The sequence below is a fragment of the Coturnix japonica genome, chromosome 2 (assembly GCF_001577835.2).
Source record: "Coturnix japonica isolate 7356 chromosome 2, Coturnix japonica 2.1, whole genome shotgun sequence".
In the NCBI taxonomy this organism is placed as follows: Eukaryota; Metazoa; Chordata; class Aves; order Galliformes; family Phasianidae; genus Coturnix; species Coturnix japonica.
The window spans coordinates 64,651,483-64,667,751 of NC_029517.1; the positions used below are offsets into that span (position 1 = coordinate 64,651,483).

Consider the following 16,269-nt stretch of genomic DNA (forward strand, 5'->3'; position numbering starts at 1 on the left):
TTCATACAACTGAAGTCTATGGGGATCAAGTTCCCAATGGCTTTGATGGAAGTTTTGTCAAATTCAAACACAGACATCTCAAGATAACATCTTGCTGAGGAGCTTGCAACGAGGATGTTGTAGCAAGTCACCTTTGAGTAGGGAAATTAGAGTTCTTTTCCACTGAAACAGATTTGGTTCTGACAGGCTGGTCTCAGAGATTACTCACAAGGTGACTTGAGAATGAGGCTAAAAGCTACAAAGGAGGAAAAACAAACAAACAAAACACAGCCAACCATACCAAATCTAATAGAATTTGCACAGATCCTGCCATCTGATCCCTGGGGAGAAATGGGTTTATCCTCCAGTCTAAGGAAAGAGATGCTGGATCTCACAACAGGCACTTTTCAAATAGAATAGAAAGATCAAGTTGTGCAAGTTGGGCTGAGCGCTGCAGAAAGGCAAAGCACGAAGGTGAAAGAAACAGAATCACAGAATACCTGGGTTCCAACCTGGGTTGGAAGGAACCCATTAGGATCATCACATCCAACTCCTGATGCCCTGCTGTGTTAGAGCAGTGCTTCATGCAGCTAAACGCTCTGTTTCCAGTGGTATCGGTAGTCTACTGTTTTGGGTGAGCTTGTGGGCCTGCCCACTTCCTGCAGTTTATTCCTCTTTCACTCTGCCAGCATCCACCACTGCATTAGGGCTGCACGTTAGAGGGCATTTTGCTGCCTGCTCCCTTTAGAACCTGATCATGGACCAGCTGTCTCAGTCTCTTCAGTTGCTTTCTGAACCTGCTGATGCTGTGTGCCTCCAACCTCACGTGGCGTCAAGCTCCAGAAGTTCACTACCTGCTGTGTAAAGAAATATTTTTTAAATCCATTTTAAGCTGATCCCCTGCTAGTTTCAGAGAGCCTCCCTTCATTCCAGCATTGCAGGATTTGGTGAATTGCAGTTCCGTGTTCGCTCTCTGCTCGCAAACCTCAATCATAATCACCCCCTCTCCTGCAAAAATGAAGGTCCTCGGCCTTTCTGGTGTCATCCCATTGCTTGGATTAGGTTCACTTTGTGTCTTCTGCAGCCCAGCTCTGTCCTTCCTTCCTGCTGAGGCCAGAACTGCATGCGCAACCTGTAATGAGGGCACACCAGACCAGTACATAGCAGCAAAGGGACGCCTTTTGTTTTGCTCTCACCACTCTTGCTTGCTGTACGCAGCGTTTCTTGGCTTTATATTGGCTGCTGAGGCAGGGCAAAGCAGTGGTCCTGGAGAGATGTATGCAACGGCTCTTTCCTGAATGCCAGTACCACTTTCAGCATCTTGAAGGTTTGCTTTAGATTATTTTTTTTCCAGAGGTTTTTTTTTGCCTTAAATTTCTCTGCGCTGATGCTCCCCTGTCATGTTCATGCCCACTCAATGTTGAGAGTTTTTCAGCAAAGGAAATAGATTGTCAGATCACACGGGGCTTTGCTGTAGGCAGGTGTTTAGTGAAAAGGAGCAAACTGGCCTCAAACTGTGGGTGAGTGCAGTAGTTCAGTGTTTGTCTTTGCTGACCAGACGGGATAGATGTGGGAAGGAAACACAGTGGATTGGTGCATATCCCTTGCCTGACAAGCTCTTACACAAAAGAGGTACCTCCAGGAGAGACAGGGCAGCTCTGTGTCACCGAGTAGGTGACATGGAAGAGCTGTTGAAACAGCAGATCTAAAAGCAGCAAGACCTTTGTTTGGAAATGTCTGCTTCACATCCTTTCTTTCCCTTGTAATCGGCAGGTGGTGTTGCAGTGATTCAGATGCAGTCACACAAGTCTCAGTACTAGTCTGGCAGTAAAATCTGCCATGCTAGAGAACATGTTGCAACGTGATTTGCTCTCGCCTGCCACAAAGGACAAAGATGTCTCGTTACCACGTTAACAGCCCGTAACTCTGCCGGGCTGTAGCATGTTACCCAGAGCGTCACGTGAGCTGGTTCGGCCTTTGCAGGCAACAGATGGTTGCAGCATGAGAGGAGAAGACTCATGTTATAACACGATCCCCTAGCAGAACAAAAGTCTGCAGAAAGGGCTCTGAAAGTGCTCACCTCTGTGGGCTTTGCAGCAGATTGAAGTAAAAATGCCTTAATGGGATCTGCTAGAAACTGTAGTCAGAGGGATGCTAAAGCAGTTCAGCTGATGGATGAGGTGAGGAGGAGGAAAGGGTTTCTAAAGCCACTCAGACAGACATGAGCATGACACATAGGATGTGCAGGACACTGATGGAAGGTAAATGTTGTTCTTAGCTCTTGTGCAGCCTGTGCTGGGCTGGTCAGAGTGGTTCGACCTGCCCCTGGCAGACAGAGCCTTGGGCCATGGTTGGATAACACAAAGCACGTCTCAGCCATACTGGCTCAACCTGTTCCCAGCTGTTCATCCCCATGTCTGTAACTGACCTAGCTGTCCAAAAGAAATGAAAAGGGCAAGGGGAGGGACCGGCAGTCCTCAGATCAGTTCTCAGATCCAGCTCATGGTATGACCCTGAAAGAGTGCGTTGGTGCAGCAGGGTGGTGGAGCTGGCAGCATCTCCTGGCAGAACCGGATGGATGCTGCTGAAATTGACCTTGCCATCAAACACTTCTTTTTCAGATAGCAGCTTCAGTAAGCAAAGAAGGCGTCCAGCTCCTATGCTGGTAGCATTACCGTGAGCACTTCATAGCATGGCTTAGTGTTCTTAACAAGCTTGGCCAGCTGGTGTTTAATCACAGGCCAGAATCATTCAGCATCTTTGGACACGTGGTCTCACTCCATTGCACAAGAAAAATGGATTTCAAAATCGGTGGAAGTGAATTATAATTTGAAACTGTGGCTCAGTTGAAAAGGGGGCTATTTCTCATCTTACACTGGCTGTAAAAGGTGGGCAAGTGGTGTGGTTGGGGCTCACAGGAGAAGCTTTTCAATAGCTGTTATCTGCAAGTGTGTCATAGTCTGGGTTGCTTCACTGTGTGCTGAATGGGAGACGCTTGGCTGGTGTTTGGTCAGCTCTAAATGAAGCAGAGAGGAAGGCTTTAAGATGAGGTGTAAGGCAGGAAGCGCAATTCAATAGTGTGTCACTGGGAACAGGTTTATAGAGGGTTTCTTTTGGTCTTGTTTTAAAACAAAACAAAAAACAGGATGGTGGTTTTGAATAGGAGTCGAAGACAGGGAATCTGTGTGAGTGATGGAGTTTGTGCATGTCCTTTTGCTTCACGAAACAGAAGGGAGCAGCCTGACAACAGGGCCTGAAACATCTCTTGCAAGGGGGGGGAAGCTCGTGGGGCTCAGAGCAGGGCAGGCTGCTGCAGCTGCCTTGTGGAGTGACTCCATGAACCTTCATCATGTTAAAGCAGCCCTGCCCTCACTTCCATGGGGCTTTCTGAAGGCTTCTTTCTTGCAACCAAATACCATTGATGGAGGAGAGATGTTAGGATGGGAATGGGGTAAGGGATTTATCTGTTAAGACAGTACATAAAGATACTATCCTAAGGAAAGGTCCTGTTCTTAGAGAGGCCTGATCCTGATTTGAGAGGGTCAAAAACAACCATTCTGTGTTAACTAGGCAAATATTTACAAACTAAGTACTCTCGACAGTGAATTTTCTGATTAGTGTTTAAGCAGAATTCATCTTTGCTCTAGAAATCTGCCACTCTGTGATCCCTCTAGAAATCATGTGAGCCCTGGTTATAGTGGAGGACTTGTTGTTTTTCCAAACTCTGGTGGCTGTCTGTACCTCTGAACTACATTTGTCGTTATTTCCTAGAGGACAAAGGGCTTGAAACTGCAGTTTCAGTGTCAGGCAAAGTTTAACAGCCACTCCAGCTTGTGGCAAAGCAAGAGTTGCTTGGCAAAGGAGTGAGTGACAAATGGAGAGGAGATGCTGATGTTGGTCCGAATGGCAGAGCAGTTATGTCGAAGATGCTGAGGAGATGATGTATAACTCACTTGAATGTCAGCTCTGCATAAAACCCTCATTCTCACAGACAGGGGAGTTCACTGTGAACTGTAAGTCTCTGGGCCTTTTCCTCCCAGTTCAGTGCAGATTTCTACTTGCTGGGTGCAGTCCGAACTAGTCCTGAGTGCCTTTGTTTGTGTTGGTGACTTGAACTGTTCACTTGAAGGTCTTGGAGGGGACCATAGGTTGTGTTAAAGGCAAACAGCATGATGCTATATATCTCTTCTCTGGGGTTTTCACTGTAGTTTTAGCTGGCTGCTTTTCTAGAATTGGTCCTTTCCTTTTCCCTACGCTTTTTAAAACAGCCATCTGTCTTTTAATGTTTTTCTTTCAAGAGTAATGCACGTAGCAGCTGAAGCTCCCTCAACCGTGGGCTGTTTTAACTGTTTAACCTTGCATGTGATGTATTGTGATGTGGTAAAGGTGGCAAAGCGTGTGTTTACAATAAAAATGGACAGTGGTAGCCCCCATGTTTTTGCAAATTGACTCCACAGGTTGAAAAGCTGTTCTCCAAGTCGCGGATGCAAGTAGGAGCAGAGCTATGTGAGCAGGTCGTTAAAAGTGCCAAACTTACTGGGCTGCTTCCACCTAGCGGTGGCTTCGTCTAGTGTAAAATAATAAATAAATAAATAAATAAATCAGGTTATTTCAGTTAACGGGGGGAAAATAGTAAGTCGTCAGCTCATCTGACTGGTAATGCCAATTGCTTGTCCAGCTTTTATTTTCAGTGCTCTGTTTGCTCTGCTCTTGAGCGTTATTTATGTGATGGGTTTTCTGACAATTCTATGGGGATGTCAGGAATGTCCGGCAATAAACACTTGCTTGAAAGTCACAAAATTGTTTCCACTATAACACCCTGTTTTATCTAATAACACCTTAGCATCTCCAGCTATACCCTATTCCACCTTAGTTCCAGGGGAAAGACATACACAGGAAAACAGAATCAGACCCTGCCTTGATCTGTATCTGCTCTTTTATGTGAAGCTTTCCATGTTCAGTGTCTCACTGGACAATTGTGTATACAGGAAAGCAGTTTACTTCTCATTCTCTTTCTTGCCACCTGTAAAGATGGACTGTTCTGACTGGGCCGACTGAAACCTTCAGCTTGAATTGTAAGCAGACTTCATCAAAACTCTTCCTTCAAACTGTTGCAAGAAAAGTGATCTTGGCTACAAGTATATAGTGTTTTCTTTCATGCAGGAGGAAAGGTTTTTGCATTCTCAGTTGAGGTTTTGCTTATGAATATATCTCCTGAGAAGTTTCTGAGCTGCAGCTTCTCCTTGCCTTCCTCTTCAGGGCCTCACATCCCTGCTGATCCCCTCCCTCCCTTACATCTCCCACAGTCTTCAGCTTTGTGTCAGAGCTGACTTCATCAGACCTTGACACCTTCATGTCCTCACCTCAGAGGAGCAACTCAAACTGTGTTCCTCTGGGACGAGGCCACATGCTCGGCCCCCAACTCAAATGCATGTGGCTGTACAGCATGATAAATGAAATGCAATCATAGAGCCACTGGTTCTGGAAACAGGACTGGCCTATTTGAGAGGAACTCAGGCCCTTTATAGGAGTGTTTGCTCAGATCTAAGGGCTTGGTTAGAATCCTTCCCCATGCCATACAGCATTCTGTGTGGCCAGCAAGGTTTTGTACAAAGAGGCCTGTAAACAAGCTGAAAGTAGCAGTATCAGCCTTGCAGGAGGAACCCCACACCAGGCACCAATGAGGCCATCCTCACAACAGTCCTCTTTCCCACACACCTCCCTGCATTGCTCTTCCAGTTCGTCCGCAGCAAAGTGGGCCTGGTTCTCACCCATTCCCAGAGTCAGGTTTTGTGCAAAGCAGGTTGCTTTTTCACCAGCTGGGAAACCAACCGCGCAGGTTGGGGGTAACCACAGAGTAGCTCGACTAGTCAGGAGCTGCCATTTTGTGATATGCATGTAGTTTCATCAGAAGGCTGTGAAGCTCTTCCTTGACAAGAAAGGCAGCAGGTCTTGTTAGTGCAGGTGGGAAGGAAGAGTGCTCACCCAAGCCCACACCTTAGGATATTCCTGGCCAAGTCCATAACTGAATCTTGGAAGCGTTCATTCTATGGTGGTGAGCTGGTTTTGGAAGAGAAAGTATGTGTATCCATGCTGCTGGTGTCTGAGATCTTTTTTCTTCCTGAATGCTGGTGGTTAAGGTTCATATTCTTTTACTTGATGTCATCCTCACCCATTAGCCTGCGCTGGTGAGGCAACACCACCTACATCACCTGTCCCGCAGAGCCAATCTCTCTTCCACATGAAAATGTACTCGTGAGACAGCAACGCAAGGAGGGAACTACAAGTGGGGGCTCCCACCATCCCAGACTCTCCGTGCTCATACTTGTCTCCATCTTCCTGCTCTTTATCCCCAGCAAAGCCCTCCTTCGCATTCTGCTTTCAGTTTTCCTTTGGCCTTACACACAGTTCCTCACAGCAGTTTCCTGGCCTCGCCCATGGAGCTCATCTTGCTGAGGGTGAGCACCAGCATTGGGGTGCAGCAGCCACTCAGGTGCTTCCCGTAGACATAGTTTGAAGATCTCTGTACCTCAGACCACTTGGTCAGTTTTATCTTTTCATCCATTGTTTGCAAATACCTGCTGCTGACAGCAGCAACCGAGGGCTGCTGAGAAGGAAAGCCCTCTGTTGTTTCCCTTCCCTCTGCCCTTGGAGCAGTGATTGTGGGGGTCACTTCATTCCCATGCACCCCAAATCCACATTTCACTCCAAATCTGCGCTGAGATGAAAAAGACCCTGCGTGCTGTGTGGTGTCTGAATGTTAGCACCGCTAAGGTTGGAGCAAGAGTGGGTGGCCATGGTCAAGGACAAGAACCCTTTCAGCAGCAGTGTGGAGTCACGTCTCTGGTCATTAATCCTTCCTTTCATCCAAACTCTTGGGCTAAGCTGAAGCATTTGCAGCGAGACACAGATGTGCTGTTCCAGTCCCCAGAATGCCATGTGTGGAAGAAGGCAGCAGGCCAGGAACCCACAGGAGTGCTTCCTCTGTTTTGTTTTGTTTTGTTTTGTTTAAAACATTTCCCCTGTACGGACGTGGCTTGGGTTTGGGTTCTGGTTTCACTGCCTTGCCTGCAACATCAGCCACGAGACCCTGCTGCCTGCACGTAACCGAGAATGCTTTGTGTGCCCCCTGCTTCTCATCCACGCCTGTCTCTCGTTTCTCTGAGTTATAAAGCAGTGCAGCTCCTTAATTACTACGCTTTGAGTTTTCAGCTGGGTTTTTAGAAACGGCCTCCTGATGTTTGTAATAACTTTGTTTGAATTTTTTACCTTCATTTATCCAGGCGAGAAGCAATGAGTCAAAACACAGAATTCAAATGCAAATGTGTAGGGCACTTGTAGGTGACCTTTTTTTTTCCCCCTCAGATACCCTCATTCTCACACTCTCCAGCATTATACACCGACTAGGGCATAGTTGCATGTTTTAATGGGTAGACTGGATGATCTCTGAGGTCTTTTCCAACCTTGATGATTTTGTGGTGATTCTAAGAAAACGAGGTCGATGCAAGTTACATTGCAAGGCTACATTTCAGCTTCAGTTTGCCTGAGAACTACCTTCATACCTTCTGTGATTACTCCTTGCTTACAAAAAAACATCCTGTAATAGGAAATCTGGGCAGTGCAGGGACAAGCACATGTTGTGCTGTGTCAAATGGAGGACTTAAACTGCTCATCTGGAGTTTCTAAATCCCTACGGTTAGTAAGCAGCTATTGGGCTTGCAGATAAATGCTGCAGTGACTGTTGTATGGTGCCTCAGCTACACACCTTCAACAAGAAGGAGCTGAGGGAGGACTTAACACAAGGAAAGTTTGAGCTTCCCTTGCTAAGCTCATGTCCTGGAACAATTGCTGGAAAGTAGCACGTGGGATGCAGTTACATGCCATGCAGCTTTGTCAGCTTGAGCATCCAGATTCAGTCCTGCTTATTTCCACTTGAGATACTTATGTATGGAGCTTGGAAGAGGTGCAGCTCTGCCCCTTTGTTTGCCTTACTCATTCCATGTTGCTGTCATGTCTTTAGCGGTGCTAATGGTGCAGACTGAGAGGGGAACAGAGAATGACATTAAGGTGGGCTTCTTAGGCGCGTTTTGCCTTTTTGTTGGAGGGGTGGTAAAACAGCAAAGGATGCTTCCTACTACTGCTCCTTGGCCTAATGTATTATTTCCAGGTGATGTCAAGGACCCACATGTGGACAAACCTCAGCATCTTTTGCTTATCTGATACATAGCCAGTTTTTTTAACTGTCCTGCGATAACCTTTGACATTTAATTGTACCAGTTGGTTGCATGAGGCCTTTATATTCCCTTTGGAAAACATTTCCCTCTGCTTACAAGTTATCTGTTAGAGTAACATGAGGATGTGTATTACTTCAGTCTATATCTATACTCTGTACACCTGTTTACAGATAATAATACATCCATGTGTCTCTGGTGCAGTATATTTATAGCATTAGTGACCTAAGCTTTTCTTTGGTGTTGCGGCATTTTGTATTCTCTGGTAAAAGAGACTGCACCACACTTGAAGAAATCACTAAGAATGTAAGTTTATTTTAGAAAGCAAAGCATTTTTTTTAACAGATTTTTAATCATCATTCTGATTGGTTCTGTGGTGTTTTGATCTCTTTTCAGCTGTAAGTTACTGGGTGACAGATAGGATAAGGCAGATGTTCGGACACTTGATCAGCAGCGCTGCTCGTGGGTCTGTGAATCCTCACTGCCGGTAGTTATGTGTTAGTGGAGAGTGTCCCACTGAAAGTTTCTCTCTGTTTGCTTGCAGACAGTCAGGCTGATGCAGAGGCACCTGCTACAGGGGGTGAAGTCTTGGACCTGACATCCTGTGAGAAGGAGCAGCCAGAGGAAGTCAGCGAGCTACCGAGGAGTGAGTGCAGCCCCAAGGAGGAGCAAAAGGCTGACACCCCTCCAGCAGAAGAGGATGCCGAAGAAAAAGCAGATGAATATGAAGAGGGCCCTGAGGAAGATTCTGTAAGTAACAAAAGTCTTGACCTCAATTTTGCCAGCAAATTAATGGACTTCAAGCTGGCAGAGAGTGACCAGAGCGCAGGCAGCAGTTCTCAGACTGAAAGGAAACATGCCTGTGATGTTTGTGGCAAAACCTTCAAGTTTGCTGGCACTCTTAGCCGTCACAAAAAGGCCCACATTCGTGAGGACAGAAAAGATGAAAGGAGCAGTGAGGATGAAAGCAAAAGCATCCAGGATGATGCAGGAGCTCCCTCGATGCAGGACTCTGGTCTTGAGCAGGAAGAGTCTCCGATGGACTTGAAGGTAGTGGAGTCTCCTCTGGACTGTGAGGCAACAGGAAAGGAGAATGAAGAGAGCGAAAGCGTCTCTGAGGGGGAAGGCACAGAGAGAAAGTCCACTGAGAAGAGCAGTGATGACAAAATACCAAAGACTGATGAGGCTAAGAGTACTGCAAAAGCAGACAAAAGAAAGAAAGTCTGTACTGTGTGCAACAAGCGTTTCTGGTCTCTGCAAGATTTGACACGACATATGCGGTCTCATACAGGTAAGAGGAGAATTCAGGACAGAGCAGATCATGAGCAGATCTGCCACCACAGTAATGCATCTTCTCTGTAGGTGCACAATTACTGCTAGTGCATGAAGCTGGAGACAGCTTTTAGTCCTAAAGGTAGCTGTGAGGTGTCATCCCTTCCCAAGTCTGCCATTACTGCGCATGAAGCCTATTAAAGGAGCAGGAGTAGTTACACCACCACCTTATCTTCAGCTCCCAAACAGTTTTCCCCCATGTTTGCTTACAGCTTTTGGAGGGTAGGACAAGTGTGCAGATCCAGCTTCTCTCTCCCTTCCCATAATGTGTATGTGGCTATACCTCTTCCCAGTATTTTGACGAGCAGTGGAGAAACGTGGCAATGTGTAGGACTTCATTTCCGAGTGAAAGTTTAGAGAGAGCATGTGGTTTTGTCTGATTATCTGGGCCTGGGATTGGTAGTATGCTGGTGATACGCGTGACCTTCTGCTGGAGTGAAAAGCACAACTAGAGTTTGCATTCTGCTCTTCCTTGGGCAGAGAATGTGCAATACAGGTAGTAAAATATTTGTCCAATTACTCAGTAATTAAAGTATTAGGGATTGCTTTATGCAGTAAATTTCGGGGGTGCATTGAGAAGGAGGTGAAGTCATGAGCCAGCTCAAGAGTTAATTAGTTGTGCATCCTCAATAATGTATTTTACCTCTCACTGGGCTGTTCTGATGTGGGAAAATGGCATTTCGTGTCTTTTGAAATGCTTTCTGCTGCAGACAGTATCTTTGTGATTAACTTTGGCTACTTGTGCTGTTGTTGAAGAAAGAGGATGTTCAATAAGTAACACCAAAGACTGGTGCCCTAACCAAACCTTTTACCTTCAGTATTGACTTCTCAAGTGCAAAGATGACCTGTTTTCATCTGGCTTTGAGGACTCAAAGCTTGAGTGAAACTAGAGATGGATCCCACTCTTGTGGCTATTTTCATACTAATTCAGAAGATTCGGGGAGATTATATCCAAAATGCTGAGTGTTAGACCTAAATGTTAGACCTAAATGGCACTGTTGTGTGCCAGTGATTCCCATATTGAAACATTTCAGATGCAAAAAGTGATTTTGAGAGCAGAGCAAATCCCATGTTGATTACAACATAGGAGCAGCTCTGCAGCTGCTCTGAGGCTTAGGGCTGCAAAGTGAGTGCAAGAATTTTGTCCTGAGAGTAGCATTTCTTTGCACAGGTGTGAAGAGGTTTCTTTAAGGGCTTTCAAGTGTTTCAGAAATAAGCGTAGAATTCCAGCAGGCTGAAGAACATCAACAGATTTTTAACAGCATCCCAAGGCACATGCTTGCTGTTACTCCCTAAAAGGAGGCTGTAGCAAGGTAGGGGTTGGCCTGTTCTTTCAGGTAAGGGTGGTAGGATGAGAAGTAATGGCCTTAAGTTGTGCCAGGGGAGATTCAGGTTGGATATTGAGAAAAATTTCTTCTCATAAAGAGTGGTGAGGCAGTGGCACAGGCTGCCCAGGGAGGTGGTGGGGTCACCATCACTGGAGGTGTTCAGGAATTGTGTGGATGTGGCACTGAGGGACGTGGTTAGTGGGCATGGTGGGGTGGGTTGGTGATCAGACTAGGTCATCTTAGTGGGCTTTTACAACCTTCGTGATTTTGTGATTCTGTGTTTTTCATTTGTTCAGTAAACATTGACCACTGCTGACAGACACCTCTAGTGTCCTGTGAATGCCCAATAAGTCTGTCTCCTTCAGCTTCTCTTTCCATTTTAATACAGCAGTGCTGTCCTTCTGCTTCGCAAAAAGAGTAGTAGTTGTTCTGTCAGGAGCAGTTCATGACAGCTTCTCTTTGATTTAGGTAAATAACTCATCTGCCAGTATCTTGAAGGAGATGTTCTCTTATGTGCTGTTCAGTTTGGTTCATTTTTAAGCCCTTCTGACCACAGGTCTCTATCTCAAATCTGATCTCTCTGTATATAGCAGGGCCTGTAACTTGGAGCCCCTGTGGTGGGCTGCTGTAGAAGGGATGTTAACAAGCGCCTGGGGCTTGTGGTCTTCCTCCCTCCTTAGTGCAGGGGATATAGCAGGTACATAATGTGCTACCCTGTGGTATTACTGTGTGACTATGGAGATGATATGAGGAAGTGGGATGGAAAGCCCACCTTGACCCTAGAGGGTTGCTGCCTCCAACCATGTGGATGAAAAGGGAAGTCAGATTCATTGGATTGTGTGGGTTCAATGGCCTGGCACGTCAGAACCACAGGTCTATAAAGCTCTACTGGACACCAGTGCACATTGTACCCCGATCTTATCAAATTATAAAGGGGCAGAACCCATCTGTATTTCTGGAGTGACAGGGGCCCAGGGGCCTTTATACCTGCATACTACAATGGTACAGAAGCAAAAAGCCTGAATAGAAGGAACACCAAAGTTTGATGGAGGTACTGAGCTTCCAGTGTGGAGCATCTTAAGCCGCTTGAAACAAGAGGGAGGTGTGTTTGTGACCTCATGGCTGACCTCATATTTTCATTCTCTTGCAGGCGAGAGACCGTACAAGTGTCAAACCTGTGAACGGACCTTCACTCTGAAGCACAGCCTGGTTCGTCACCAGCGCATACACCAGAAAGTCAAAAATACTCGAAACCACGGGAAGGAGAGCGACAAGGAAGAGACCCAGTCCAGGTGCGGGGAAGACAGCGAAAATGAGTCTAGCCACAGTGGCACCAACCCCATCTCAGAAAACGAGTGCGACTTTGTGGGGGTTGTTGGCAGCCACCCATCTGGCACCAGAAGCCAAAAGGAGTCCCCGGTCAGCGTGGCCAAGGACTTGCCCTGCGAAGAGGAGAGGCCAAGCGGGCAAGGAGCTGGTGCCAGCCTCGTGGAGCCCGCCAAGAACGTGCAGAAGCATCCCGCAAAAGACCAGGAGCCTCGGGGTAGCTCCGAGCTAGAGAGACCATCAGGTTTCATTCAAGACTTGCTGGAGATGCACAACAAAAAGTCTCCCATGAATCACATTCTTGCCTCTGCAGACAGCACGCCTCAGCTCTTGGGGGTAGAATGACTTGCGAGGAGGCTGGGCCCATCCCAGCACACAAACTGAAGCCAGCAGAGCAAGGTTTCCAGGGTCTCGTTTCAGAAGAGTGACCTACAGCTGTGGGGAGAGTATGGCAGACTGGATGCAGTGCCATATGCCTTTCAGTATAATAATGCAAGAGACTACAGTATATACTGATTTGAGTGCCTTACTACTTTATTAGATCTTTTGGTATCATAGATTTTTTTTTTTTCAAAAATGATTTTTTTTTTTTTTAATATTTTAATGAATTATTTGGAGAGGACCTTTTTCATTTAAGCATTAATGTTACCTTTTGTATTGGTGTGTGTGAGCTTGGTCTTGTATATCTGATAGTCTCTGTGTTTGTTCTCTGAGCTGGAAACGGGGCAGTGGGGTGGGAGGCCCTTGGATACCACAGCCAATAACTGGAAGCAATTTATGTGAATTTCATACGGAACAGTCAGAGGAAACGCAGACGAGATGTCAATCGTTTTCTCGGTAGATGTTCTCGCATTTGCCACACGGTGGAGCATTAAGCCTGTTCTAGGCATTAGCAGCGTGGCAGCCGAAGGTGTTCAAAGTGGTTGGAGGCAAAAGCAGGAAGCGCAAAGAATTTCATTCAACCTCATACTTGTTTCCACTTTTCAGCGTTAGAAATGGTGTTCTAGATACTAGGGTTTTTCTTCTAGCCGTCGTGGACTGAGTTCGTATACAGAGAAGAGTTACAAAGCAACGTAACCTATGAAAATTACGCACCCGCTGTTATATATGTTTGATTTGCTTCAGTATATTATTATTATTATTTTATAATTATTTTATAAATTCATCAGTTTGCTTGTCTCTGCAGTCAGCAGAAACCAATGGGCAATATTTGCCCACGCAGACGTGTAACGCAGCTTGGATCCCCTCTTTTACATGTTTTGACTTCAAGCTTTCACCAACTCCACCTCCTATGTTGCAGCTCTTCTACTGTACTTTAATCAAAACCCTTCCTCTGACCGGAGCGAGGTGACTCAGTCTTCCAGTCGAAAGCGCGAGCAAGAGAGAAATGCGAGCCTTACCGTCATCTTGCTACTTACCGTCATGTTCTGGAGCAAGAAAATACTACTGGTGATAAAACTTACGGATATAAGACATGTTAAAAATAAATTAAGTAATTAAATTAAAAAAGAAAAAAAAACAAAAAAAAAAGGAAAAAAACAAAAAACAAAACACACACAAAAAAAATATATAGAGAGAAATTCTTCCTGAGATTTTGGGGTTGATGCTTGAAGACTTGAGGTGTGCGTCTAAATTTCATATCAGTAATTTAACCCCTTTAATGCTGGGAGCTGGAATTTCTCCGGATGGCTCCTGTTGCCGGCAACAGGTGCGGCTCCAGCCGCCAATGTTGAAGGGGTTAAACGAAATGTCTCCTACTGTAGCTGCGCGCTTTTAGGAGCGGGTGGCATTTTTGTTGTTGTTGTTCTTGTTGTTGTTGTTTGTTAATTGTCCTTCAGTCATGACCTCTGGGACAGACAGAGCCATAATAGCGATGCCGGAGCCTCACTGTGCTATGCCACCACTCAGCCCCAAACCCGCACTGTGATCTCCCCGCCCCGCAGATCCGCTTTTCCCGCTTTCATCAGACATGGAGGACGTGGGCCTCGGACCCATGCTATATTATATAATATATATCTATATATAGCTATATCTATATTAAAAAAAAATTCTCCGAAAGTTTCTGGAGACTGAAATGTAACTGTCTGGAATTCAAAGGAAGAGAAACTTTCTTAAGTAATATTCTTGCAGATAGAATAAGAAGAGAATGGTTGAGGTATATGTGATTTTTATTTTTCGCTTTGTCGTTTGTTGTTGTGTTATTTTTTTGTTAAGTAGGGATGTTTGAACCAGTTCAGAAACGAAGCTAACGCCAGAGAGAGTCACTCAGAACCAATGATTCACTAAATTCACTACCCAGGTGCATTCTACTTAATTAAAACCAGTTCACACATCCCTTAAATCGTTATTACTATTATAATTATAATAATAATTATTATTATTATTTGGGGTATTTTTTTGTTGTTCTTGTTGTTTGTTGGGATTTATTTTTATTTTTGTTTTTTGGGTTTTTTTTTTTTTTTTTTTTGTAATTTGTTTTTTTGTTTCTGCAACTCTCCACACTAAACCGCGCAATACTGTGGGGGAGAAGCCATTACTAAACTATATGCTGCAGAATGATGTAGCACGTAATGAATTCCCAGCAGCCTGCCGGGACATCTGCTAGCAATAATCACTATTGAGTTAAAGCTTTATTTAGCCTTTATCTGTATCCTAGTAGAGTATAAGGTCTTGCCACATCTTATTGACATTTTTATTAGTTGAGTTTGACTGAAAACCGTTGCCGTTGTTGGGTTATTTTTTTTTTGTTGTTGTTGTCGTTGTTTTCCCTCCTCCCCCCCAATATTAAACTGTGAAATTTATAATGTGTTTAAACTATGGGTGAATCTTAGGCTTTAGGTTGCATGTTCAGCTCATTTGTCTCTATACGATTTTTGTTTGGATCTTTTTTTTTATTTTTTAGTTGTTCGGGGTTTTTTGTTTTGTTTTTTTTTCCTCTCTCAGGGCTTTTACAAACAAACAAACAAAACAAACAGAAAAGGATCTTCTGAAATTCTTTTTGCCTGAGTTGCAATGGACTTCTAACGCGGAGATGATTCAATCACTACATTGAGCACTTGACTGTGAAAGCGCTAAAGGAAATAAGGAAAAAAAAAAAAAGAAAAAAAAAGAAAAAACATTAAAAATATATATATAATAATAATTAAAAGCAAAAAAGCCAACAAACCCCACCTTGTTGGAGGCAATTCTGAAACAACTCTTCGGGGCTGTACGTGAGACTGATTCTATTTTCAGAATGATTCGCAGTTTTCTCTCTCCTCTGTGTGTCTCCTTTCTCTCTTCTCTCCCCACAAAGGAAGGTTAATCCTAGTGATTTCATCCCACGCAGGAAACAGTAATAAATATGTAGAATTCATATTTTTCTAAAGGGAACTTAAACTGCTGCTACGAATTGTGTACAAGACTGGTTTATGCCACATGAACAGAGAATCACACGTTTGTTTTGGTACTTTTATTCCTCTTTTTATTCAGTTGTACAGTACTTCCAAATTCAAAATAAAAGTTGTTCTGTATCAAACCATCTAAGCAATAAAATGTTATATTTAAAAATTAGAGCTTCCAGAATGGACGTGGCTCTTCTTGTGGGCTTGTCGATGCTTGGTTTGGAGCTGGAGCCGCCTTAGCTCTGTTTTATACGCTTTCATATAAATAAAGTGCGTTTCACAGGATGGTGAGACAAAGAATCAGCTGAGTTGCGTATCCAGTTCTGAAGGCCAGGGAAGGTATAGAGCAGCTGAGAACCCGCGTCACCTTAACTCCTGGTGGGATGAGTCTTTCTGGTGAAGAAGGGAAGCAGAGTCAGAGTTATAGACCTAATGGTGGGCACTGCATGCCCTGCCTTCCGCCAGCCTCTTGGCACTCATGGATGCAGTTAGGGCTCCCCATGCGCAGTCCTCTGGTGGGGACTTGATTCCTCACCTTTGGTACCATGAAAAGCTACAGACCTGTTTGTCCTGTGGCGTGCACGAGTTTTCTTAGGACTTACTGGAGGACTGTGGGGGAACAGCAGGAGAGGCCCTTGAGAGCAGAAACATGCAGTGTTTTAACCATCTCCCACCAGCTGCACGAGGTGC

At 45.0% G+C, this 16,269-nt stretch overlaps 1 protein-coding gene across 7 annotated transcripts in view; it reads left to right on the forward strand.

The window, feature by feature from the left end:
• RREB1 (ras responsive element binding protein 1) overlaps positions 1–15,750 on the forward strand; it is a 116,242-nt gene extending 100,492 nt beyond the window's left edge. For 6 of the 7 annotated variants that reach the window (XM_015854537.2, XM_015854538.2, XM_015854540.2 and 3 more), the window contains 2 exons: positions 8,755–9,501; positions 12,021–15,750. In XM_015854537.2, coding sequence (XP_015710023.1) covers positions 8,755–9,501; positions 12,021–12,541 — 1,268 coding nt within the window. In that variant the 3' untranslated portion in view covers positions 12,542–15,750. The remainder of the gene's footprint in view (positions 1–8,754; positions 9,502–12,020) is intronic. The other variant, XM_015854543.2, reaches the window with a different exon arrangement.
• The last annotated feature ends 519 nt before the right edge of the window (positions 15,751–16,269 follow it).